Below are 10857 nucleotides of genomic sequence, written 5' to 3' on the forward strand. Positions count from 1 at the left end.
CCTAGAAATCTAGGCATGGAATCTCCGTCGGCCACAAAATGCGAGACCTATAAACTCATGAGTCGTGACATTAGCAAATGCTAGCTTCTTTTGCAAACTTATCCATCCGCCCCCATGTAACCAGCCCGAGAGAGCCCACAATTGTCACCTACTCTATTGAGAGAGAGAGAGAGAGAGAGAGAGAGAGAGAGAGAGAGTCACCCTTTAGCCCATATATACCACCCACGTTGTTGCTTGACCGTTTGCATTTCCACCGTCACCTCCCCATCCACACCATGGTAGTTACTAGTAACTACCCATATATATATATATATATAGTATGTATGTATGTTTCATGTCAAGAAAGAGAGAGCAAATGCTCAATCATGCCCATGCGTAGCTCTTTGCAAGAGAGAGACATTGGCTCAAATAACATTAGCAATGGCATGTGCAAGCAAAGTTTATGAGAGAGAAAGAGAGATCGTTAATAGCCCCACCACACTTATATGCATGGCTAAAGTTGGGACTTGTGTGGACACTACCACACAACACACCATCTCAAAGTTACATAATATAATTTAAAAATAGAAAAAGACTATTCGACAAGCATTTCAAAGGGGGGAGAGAGAAAGATTTATGTGGCACCACTTGGTAAAGCTTGAAGGAGTCCTTGTAGTCTCTAAAAATGGAGGGACTAGAAGGGCTAGGTGAAGTACCACAAAAAAGGGCTGATGAGTGGGCCTTGGTGCTTAGAGAGGTCACATATTGCTTCCACACAAGTGTGGCCCAACTTTAAAGATCTCATGCGACTACATGTGAGAGAGAGAGAGAGAGAGAGAGAGAGAGAGACTCCACAAATGTGCAACTAGCAAGTGGGGAGAGAGGCTTTAAAGGGCAACCACATGTGGAGAGGGAGAGAACAGTTACTATCTTGAGAGAGTGTGAGAAAAGGGCATCATATAAGTTTGATTTTTAAAAGGTGTTTTGCATATTTTAGTCTAGGTATCGTTCTTTGGATGCCATGTAGGCTTGGAAATTAGTGACATAGCAAGTCTAGTGTATGCCTCTTGAGATGTGACAATGAGAGATGGTATAGATAATAGATATATGTATGTATGTATGTCCATCCTCTCTTTTCTTTCTTTTGGTCTCAATGGTGTGAGGTATCTTATGGTAAATGAATGAGAAGACACCGAGCGTGCCAAGGAGAGAGAGCAAAAGACGAGTAACCCAAAGGCGGTAGGAGGTCTCCTTACTTGCATAAGTCATTGATGAAGCATAATCTGGAGGCCATGTGACTTTCAAACACTCTTCCCCTCACGATGCAAATGATGGTGAGCCCAAGCAAGCAATGGCAACTCCATAGACATGTATGCCGAATGAATCGTGATGTCTTAGGTGTCCATCAAATCTTCAGAACCAAGCTTCAGCCTTCATCCATCCACTCTGGACATAGTTTGACAAATCCCCATGAATTTGCCCAATAGTATATCATTGACATTATTGAGCAGACTACCAAACAAGCTCACACACAGGATGTGCATATATGAAGACCAGCAATTTCTGAAGTTGTACGTTGCAATAATCATCAAAAGGGTTTTTGTGCACATGTACTTCTTTGTAAAATTCTTCCAAGTAATATACCTAGCCACACCTTTTTTCAAGGAAAACAAAAGGACTTCTAAGATCACATCCTGTTATATTTAACAAAAGCTCTGGGATCTGTACAAATGGCCGCATGTTTCTAGCAGATCAGAGTAGCATCTGTCTCCACCGGTTCAAAAATGTGGAGCAAACTCTGACACAATGTAAAGAATTCTACAGGTTCAATTCCTATGTCTGACATGTAATTACAGTAATGAGGGATCCCAACAGACTGCTTACTGCTGTTTTCACCTGTGAAAAAATCTCGACTTGTCATGCCTTTACATGTACATACGTCTCACGAGGAGAGACCAAACCTTCTTCAAGGGGATCCTGAACAACCGAACACTATCATGAGTTGCCAAGTGGTTTAACCAGGATCTAGTACTCCCAGTGAACTAAGTGGAAATGTTAGCACTCAAGGCTTGAAACTCTGAAACTGTTGCAAGACACTGTAGCATCTTCACCACTTCAACTGTGTCATCAAGGTAATACTTGGCCTTACTGGGCTTCTGTCCCACCGTACACGCAAATACCTCAGCCGTAGGAATCTTTGACAGGCATCCCATTATGTCAGATATGCTTTCGAACATATCTTCATCTGACCTGTCATCTCCAACACACAATATGAAACCTGGAGGCTTCCCATTTCTTACCATTGAACGCAGCAAATCTTCAGCCACAATACCCTTGCTGACTCCCTGCAAAAAGAAACAACATAAGAAGTTAAAACAAAAAAAAAAAAAAACAGGGAAGTTCAGTATAAATAATGAATGGCAATACATAAGAGACTCAGCACATTCTTGGAATACATACTTGGGGCTTGATTTCAACAATTTGATGCCCGCTTTTGACGGCAACAGGCTTATTAGCAAGAATGCTTTTCAAATGGTCTAGTAGTTCCTTTGATTGCCAAGACCCAAAGTCTGGATCAGCATCCTGGTAATGCCAGACTAATGCACTTTCTTTCACTTCTACGTAGGAGCCATCTGTGCTTTCAGTGTACCGTTTTAATACAGGTTCTACAATCTCTTTCCAGCTGAAGTCAGAGACTCGAAGAGGAGTTTCCCATTCAACATCTTGTGGCCACCTGCAAGTGCATGCACAAAGAAACAAAGATGGAGTTACATCACCACCATTTAAACCACGAAATCACAGCATTAACAAACCCCATATGTTAAGAAAAATCAAGAACACAAGGACTTAGTTCCTAATCGCAGAATTCACAAACCCCAAATGTTAAGAAAAATCCAGAACACACAGACTTAATTCCTGGTGGACAATCAGTTGCAAATGCAGTATAGGTTTGAGTGGTTGGACTTCCAAAACTATGACACAGACAATTCAAATAGAGCGCCCATTTTACCTGTTGAAATAGCCATGCTCTGCAGATATGCCCAGCTTCTTGCATGTAGAGAACCAATTACTCAATGTGTGCCTGTCTCGTCCACTTACCATGAAAACCAGATTGGATGTGTCCTCACACAGAGCATTCAGCAAAGAAAGAATCTCAGGGCTAGGGGTTTTATCAATGGAGTTACATGGCACCATGGTGCCATCGTAGTCCAGGAGAATGACCCTGTTTGTGGTCCTTTTATAGGCAGAAATAATATGCTCAACAGAGAGCTTGCGGAAGTTGGGATCCAATGCAACAACTCTGAAGCCAAAACCAAATCCAATGCCCCAATACCGGTGCTGTGCATGATCCTTGCAGGTCTTTTCCAACTCTCCCATGAAGCTGCGGACCCAATATGCCACATCATGGGTACTTACATATCTGTAATGTTTTTCATGCCTCATCTCTTTCTCAGGCCCTGGCATAGTAAGGGCATCATGCATGGCTTCTGCAATGCTACTAATGTTCCATGGATTCACCCGAATAGCTCCACTGAGAGAAGGTGAGCACCCAATAAACTCAGATACAACTAGTGCACTTTGTTTCGCATTTTCCTCGCCAGGGCCATCAGCTCCCTGTCTGCAGGCTGTGTATTCATAAGGGATCAAATTCAATCCATCTCTCACTGCAGTTACAACACAAGACTCTGCAATGGTATAATACGCTATTCGTTCATAAACTGAAACTGGTCTCTGAATCAATATCACCGGTTTATAGTCTTCAGATCCAAACTCCTCATTGATTCTCTTCACTGTGCTGTGGATCTCTTCTTGTACTTCAACGATCTCCTGGCCAGTTGGATTTGCAATCTGTACCATGACCAACTTCCCCTTCCACTCAGGGTGCTGCATCAGCAGTTGTTCCATTGCCAGAAGTTTCAGGCTGATGCCTTGGAAAACATCAAGATCATCAACTCCAAGAATCACAGTCTTGTCTGCAAATTGTGACTTCAACTCAAGTGCTTTTTTTTGTGTCTCCTCGTGCTTCAGATTTCCCATCAAGAGACCCATGTGAATGCCCACCGGCATGATCTTGATTCCTACCTTCCTTCCAAAGTACTCTAAGCCAATATATCCCCTTTGCGATTTGAATTGAAGCCCCAACATCCTGCTACAACAAGAAAGGAAGTGTCTGGCATAGTCGAAGGTATGGAAACCAATCAAATCTGCATTAAGAAGCCCCCGCAGGATCTCTTCGCGGACAGGAAGTGTTCGATAAATCTCTGAAGTTGGAAATGGAGTATGGAGAAAGAAGCCAAGCTTCACCTTGTAGAAACGCTTCCTAAGAAAAGTGGGAAAAGCCATCAAATGATAATCATGGACCCAGATATAGTCATCTTCTGGATTGATGATCTCTAGCACCTTGTCTGCAAACATCTTGTTCACAGAGACATAGGCTTGCCAAAGATTGCGGTCAAATCGTGCTCCAAGCTCAGGAGTAATAGGAAGCATGTAATGGAACAAAGACCACAGATGCTGTTTGCAGAAGCCATCGTAATACCTGTGTTTAAGATCTGGCGGAACAAACACAGGCAAACAATTGAATTTCTCAAGCAATGTGGCTGCCACATCGTCCTGTTCAGGAACATCGACATCCACACTCAAGCATCCAACATACAAAACCTCTGTTTTCTTTGGGAGGCCATCTCTAATCTGCAAGAGAAGAGAGTTTTCGTCCCAGCTGAAGGACCATAAGCCATTCAAGTCTTTATTGGCCTGTACAGGTAGCAAGTGGGCTACAATCATAGTTCTTTCATGTGGGATCGCAGGCGGAGTGTCTGGGAGAGACCCATTGATGCTTCCACCATCTCGGAAGTCCGAAAGGACACCCGCCACTGTCATCACCTTGGGCAGGTTTCTGCTCACACTTGACAGAGTGAGCGAATAGCTTGCTGTGAGGTCCAAAAGATTGGCGTACGACCTGGAGATCATCTCAACACACTGTGTATGAAATAAGGCTGCTGGATGTACGTAGGGCACTCCTTGCAAACTCTAATGAGAGGAAGGATCAGGTGGATCCTTTCTTGATCAGAGTGAGGAACCCAAGCGATCAGGTAGAAAAGGCTTGCTGTTCAGCAAGGGAAAACCTGTAAAATGTCCAACACATACAGATTCAGCACAGAGAAGCAGATCCTACACAGAGATAATCAAGCCAACAGAGAAAATACAACCAACAAAATAGTTGTTTGTTGTTCTTTATCTATTAAGTTCCTCTCTAAAACAGATTTGAGGCAATCATCTTATAACTAAAACAGAACCATCGCACTTGGAAGCAGATCCTAAACACTGATTTTGATCAATCTGAGAAAAAAAACCCAAAGAAAATCTCCACTCTTTGAAAAGCTAAGTAGGCACCGATATCTCTCAAATTCAGATTGCAAACAGCTGATGGTGCAGAATGGGAAAACACAGGCAAGTGAGTGCATCAAGAAAGTATGACCCTTTTTGACAAGAGATGTGCAAAGAAGTCAATAAAAACTTCCATCATCAGAAAGGCAAACGGGCCGAAATGCTCTGCTGAACTTACAGTTGACTAGAGGGAGAATCTGTTCCAAGCAGAGAATGATGACTCAGATAGAAGAGAGCAATTCTGAGAGGAATGAGAGACAGAGGAATCAGATAGAAAAGGGGGAGATACAGAGACAAATCAGGGGGAGAGAGAGAGAGAGAGAGAGAGAGAGAGAGAGAGAGGGGGTAACCCAAAAGCCCAGATATAAGAGAGAAACAGAGGAACCCAATAACCCAGATGGAAGAGAGAGAGAGAGAGAGAGAGAGAGCTCTACACACAGGGGAACCCAAGAACTGCAACTGCAGAAGAGCCTGCACTGTGAGAACACTTGTAGGTTGTAGGTAGCGGATTTGGGCTTCGGTGGGCTGACTTGGTTTTTCAAAATAGTGGATAAGCTTTGCCTCCCCCCCCTCCCTTGCTGACGTCACCAACACATATCGTGGGCCCTCATTTTCCAGAAAAATCAATAGAAATTCCTCTTGTTTGTTTTGTCAAGTCTAACATCTTGCCCAGGTGCCATATGGAACTACCAAACCACCACCGCCTCGAATATTAAATCACCCAAAAATTTGATATTTTAAGCAAAGGATGATGGATTCTAGTTAGCTCTTTAAAACTCGTAGAAAAGTGGGGAACGGGCACATTCGGATAAAGATATGAGAGATAATTGGTCAAGCACACAATAAGAAGATGAAGAAAATGCAAGGCATGGATGATGGCCATTGATGGGAGTGGAGGTGGCACCAAAGAAGTGGGAGGGAGAGAGGTGCTAGAAGCTTCTAAAGCCCCATCATCTAGACTCAAAAACCCATTCATCTCGATACGAATGCCCTCGTGTGCATGTGCGTGTGTGTATGTGCGTGCACGCTAGAGAGGAGGTGCATTATAAAGGCCCCCCCCTATGCACCCAACTCCTCTAGTTTGAAAAGGAGAGATTGTGTTTATATGCATGGGGTGCCTAAGGGAGGCCTCCAACACATTCACAGCATTGAGGCCCATCACGGAGCATTGGACACTCTTAATCAATCATGAATCGATGTTTCCTTAGTTTGCATGGCCCTTTAAGAGGGTAGCTAACATGTCTCTTCATGTTATCCAACACCAAAAGGGATGCAAGTACTTGGAACCATGAAGAAGAAGTAAACACTTCAAGTTGCATCCAATTTTATCCTAGAGTATGTTTTCTTTCGTGTCACCAAGTCATTTCTAAATGAGGCAATCAATGTACAGCTTGCACAAGTTACAAAACTACTCTTGTACCAATCAAGATATATGCAAAGGCTATGTTATACCAACAATGTCCCTGTTGAGATATACCCTTACTTAGGTGTAACAAAAGATCAAGAATTGAGTGAAAGAAAGGGAAGAAGATGGCAATGCTGTGATGAGCAATGCACTTGAAAAGCATTTCATAAGTCTTGTTGACGTAAAGAAGGAAACAAGTTATGGCGATGTCACACTTCACTATTATTGGACTTTTTGGAGGTCTTAAAAGTGAAAGGTATGTGGTGTGCATGTTCTTTTACATCTAGAGTTCCTAAAAACATGGCTAGATTTACTTGCTAGGCCCTTCAAAGTATAGTAAAGTGGCACCACCCTTTCAAAAGTCCAAGCGACTTCTTCAACTAATGGTTGGAGACCTTTCCATAAGCAAGGCCTCTAATGCAATTCTTCATTTTTAACGAGTTTATTTTTCTTCAAATGAAAAAAGGGGGAAGGGAGCATGGTACTGGTGGTGATAGAGAAGGAACATGTCAAACTGTCAAAAAGTTAACAGGCAAGAAGAAAGAGGTCTAATTGCTTGCTTGGTTGTCTCTATCCTGTTGTGAGTAGAAGTTGTTGTTGTTGACCTAGGCATATGCTTGCATTTATTCAAAACATTCAATCTCTCAAGAATGGATAAGGCTGATGAGATGAGCATGGAAGAGCACCCCCTCCTCCAAGGAATTGGTATTTCCATGTGATGTGTTTGAAAGAAAAAGTTACACCCCCAAGTTCCAACATGAGCATATATTCATATTCAATATTCAATGCCACCTCCTTTACATAAATTATAATGTCTTGATGGGGGCCCTACATACACCTATCCATAATGTGTGTCACTGTTTCTCTCTCTTGTCCGTTGGCCAAAGTGGAGAAGCACATTGGATTTTGCATGTGTGACATGTGTGTGTTTTGCTCACACATCCTTGATCTTTCCTCAATAGAAAAGCCTTAAACTTTAATATTTAAAGGGTGATCCTTTTCTTTATGGTTAAGCTGGCAAGCTCCCCTTTTGAACTTTATAGATAACCTCCCAATGTACAAGCACTTTCAATATAAACAAAGACTTGTGAGTGTCTTTACATAAGTGTGGATGTGGGGACTAGCTTCATACCTATAGCATTTCCAAGGATCAATGTACATATTTTAGAGTGCGTTGAATCATCATGCTTTGTCCTTAATGTCAAATATATGGACTTTTACAATGTTTCAAATCATAAACAGCACTTAATGACTTGTAAATCTAACAAGTTCTTTAATGTGACACCACAACACGTTTCATTAAGCAACTTTATGTTTACCATTGCCCTTTATCAATTATTGTATTCCCAAGAAGCCAATCCCGAGACTCCTTGCCATGATTAAAAGGAAACTCTATGCGTGTGGTTTTACATTTCCATCGGTGTTTAAAAACCGTGTCCTTTGTGAACTACTTATCCAATCGACTTTGAAGTTCTAGATCCATCCTTTTGCAATATGTTGTGGGGCCTAGAAAGCAAAGTCAAGCATATAAGGTGGTCATGTATGCATGTGGGGTTTACATGGTGTCTAGGCTTTTAGAAACTAGGTTCTTTGGAAGGTACTACTATAGTGATGTACGAGCTCCTTGCATGTCTTTGGCCCCCTTTACAAGCTTGTGTCAAAGTTACATTGTGCTAGAAATTAGAATGGGCTAACTTCTATAAAAAAAGGCTTTGATGTCACTTCTAAGGTGATCGTAAAGCTTATAAATTGCACTTGGGCTTTGTTTACTTTAAAGGTGGTCGAAGCATTCACTCTTTATATTCAACAACTATACTTTGTGTTGTTATGTTTCTTCCTTAAAGATAAAGTTGTGTTTGAGCTAACCACTCCCTTGTCATAGTGTAAGCATCCCCTAAAGAAAACATGGACATGAGCAATAAGGACAAACTATTGATTATCAAATTGCATATTTATAAAGTGATATTCCCACTATTCACACACCTCAAGGTTATTGGCATATCTGATTATCAATATGTACTCAAGCTTCATTCTATTGTACCAACTAGGAGATGCATTTGTACACCTCCACATTACAAATTAATGAACTATTGTAGCATTTTAAAATGACTTGGAAGAGTGAATGACCATTGATGGCCCCAATTATGATGATGTTAGCGTTGTACATAAAGCTACAAAGAGACACCAGTTCATTCATAATTCTTGGAATGGAAAATTTTTATTAAAAATTTGCATTGCTTGCTAGAATGTGTTCAACATTGTACTTGGCCCTTTGCTAGAAGTCTTATCTTAAACTATGATGCTCCACCAATTTCTATTGTATGTAAACTCAATATATTGGTTTTGTGGCTACAAACTACACTTAGTCTCCTCATTTCCTTGTGATCTTAACACCCACAATCAAAAAGGTTCCTTCTTATTATACTTGTTACATAATAGCTTCTCCAAACCAAAGTATCCACTTTATAGTCCATTCCCGTTGCAACATGTTCCCCTCTATAGATTGAACAATGTAGTAACTTAGTGAGAAGGGGAGCATTCCAGAGGTATGTGGACAAAATTTCAAATCTTCTACTCATCACATGGGATTTCTATTGCCAACTATTTTGTTCATCGCACATACCTTCCATCTATGTAGAGAAATACGATAGATGTCTTTAAGGTCTAAGAATAACCTTATCTTTAATAAATTTAAGCTTTCTAACCATCTTTGAGTTTTTCTAGTCCCTTAACAAATTGAGAAACGACATTCATAAGATGTTGGCGAAAGGTGATATAAAGAAACCACGAAAAGCTAGGAAACATTTCTACATGTCAGGCATAGATGACACTTCCAAGCTGTCCCTTTCTTTGATGAGGCCCAACTCCCTAAGTTAATGGGGTTTGTCCTTTTTGTAGGAAAGAAAAAGGAGTTTCTTATTACTCTATATAGTGATGGAGTGAGGTGTCTAATATTGGAGACAATCAAAGGGCAAAGCAAGAGCCCAAACAACAATACATGAATAATTGAGGGAAGCACGGCAAAGCTCGCATTTGTGACCAAAGATAATGAACAAAAAGTAGTATAGAAGATAAGTACACAAGTTTGAAAGGCTAAGAGGACTCTAGTATGCTAGTGTGAGGGATAAAAGCGCTCTCAAGAAGCAAAAAGTCCAACAATTCTATGTGAATTAGTGTATTCTACAAATCCTAGATCAATCTAGAAAGGCAACATGCTTTAAGCTTTGCAAAAATCTTAAGACTTCTCATGAGAGAGGGGCTTCATGAATAGGTTTGCCAAGTTGTGTTGTGTAGGCACATACACCAAGCCAATCTCACATAGGTAGGTATCACTCTTGTATATATTGATAATGCACCTCAATGTGTTTTGTGTGACCACAGAAAGATTAGGTTCTTTGCAACTAGCAAAACACTTGAGCCATTAGTGTGCACAATAATAGGAGATGACTTGGTCAACCAAGTCAACAAGTTGTTCAAGCCACACACACTTAATTATAGCTATGAATGACATTCTATACTTAGGTTCACAATTTGGAATAGGTCAGAATATGTTCCTTTTAATCAAATAAGACATATGAAACACCAAGATGAAAGCAGAACCCATTGGTGGACGCTATATTATTATAAGAACCTGCCTGGTCAAAATCCTAAGAAGCATGTTGCCATAGATTAGCATCTTGTGGATAGAATTAAATCATAATCATGTGTACCTTGCAAGTAGTGAATGATGTGCTTCAAAGCATACAATTCTCCGAACTTGGAATATGCACTAGCATATTCACATGGGATAATAAATTTGCACTATAAAAAAAGTATGATAGACATAAAGAAGATACCCAACAACTTGCTAATATAAGGAATAATAAACTACATCACCTACGTCTTGAAGATGAATATGAAAACCGAATTTTTATAAGCTAGCCACAAGCATACATGCGTTAACACCAAATCTTTTCGATTAGTTTTGGATGTACTTGATTTGTTACATAACAGTGTTATCCTTCTATTACTACATAATGCTCAAGTAATAGTGCAACAAACCCAAGTATGAAGTAGAGTAATAGCAATGATAACTATTAACACCA

The 10857-nt window shown here is 40.7% G+C and overlaps 1 protein-coding gene across 2 annotated transcripts; it reads right to left on the reverse strand.

Moving 5' to 3' along the window:
• Positions 1 to 346: 346 nt before the first annotated feature.
• On the reverse strand, positions 347 to 5907 carry LOC148025119 (alpha,alpha-trehalose-phosphate synthase [UDP-forming] 5-like). Of its 2 annotated transcripts, none has more exons than XM_087694833.1 (4): positions 5806 to 5907; positions 2990 to 5105; positions 2440 to 2713; positions 347 to 2324 (listed from the first exon to the last, which is right to left on the reverse strand). In XM_087694833.1, exons 2-4 carry the CDS (start codon positions 4948 to 4950, stop codon positions 2022 to 2024), a joined length of 2538 nt encoding a protein of 845 aa, XP_087550959.1. In that variant the 5' UTR covers positions 4951 to 5105; positions 5806 to 5907; the 3' UTR covers positions 347 to 2021. The 2 variants fall into 2 exon arrangements, with proteins under 2 accessions (XP_087550959.1, XP_087550958.1); XM_087694832.1 differs by having other exon boundaries at positions 5546 to 5867.
• Between the last annotated feature and the right edge of the window lie 4950 nt (positions 5908 to 10857).

The sequence above is a fragment of the Lygodium microphyllum genome, chromosome 15 (assembly GCF_053477565.2).
Source record: "Lygodium microphyllum isolate KBCC chromosome 15, Lygodium_microphyllum_v1.1.10, whole genome shotgun sequence".
Taxonomy (NCBI): domain Eukaryota; kingdom Viridiplantae; phylum Streptophyta; class Polypodiopsida; order Schizaeales; family Lygodiaceae; genus Lygodium; species Lygodium microphyllum.

Excerpts from the sequence above, each read along its gene's own strand:
- LOC148025119 (XM_087694833.1), bottom strand. The coding sequence starts at position 4,950 with ATGATCTCCAGGTCGTACGCCAATCTTTTGGACCTCACAGCAAGCTAT. Across the intron at positions 2,714-2,989 it reads GAGCATGGCTATTTCAACAG|GTGGCCACAAGATGTTGAAT; the intron begins GTAAAATGGGCG and ends ATGCACTTGCAG. Across the intron at positions 2,325-2,439 it reads TTGTTGAAATCAAGCCCCAA|GGAGTCAGCAAGGGTATTGT; the intron begins GTATGTATTCCA and ends TTCTTTTTGCAG.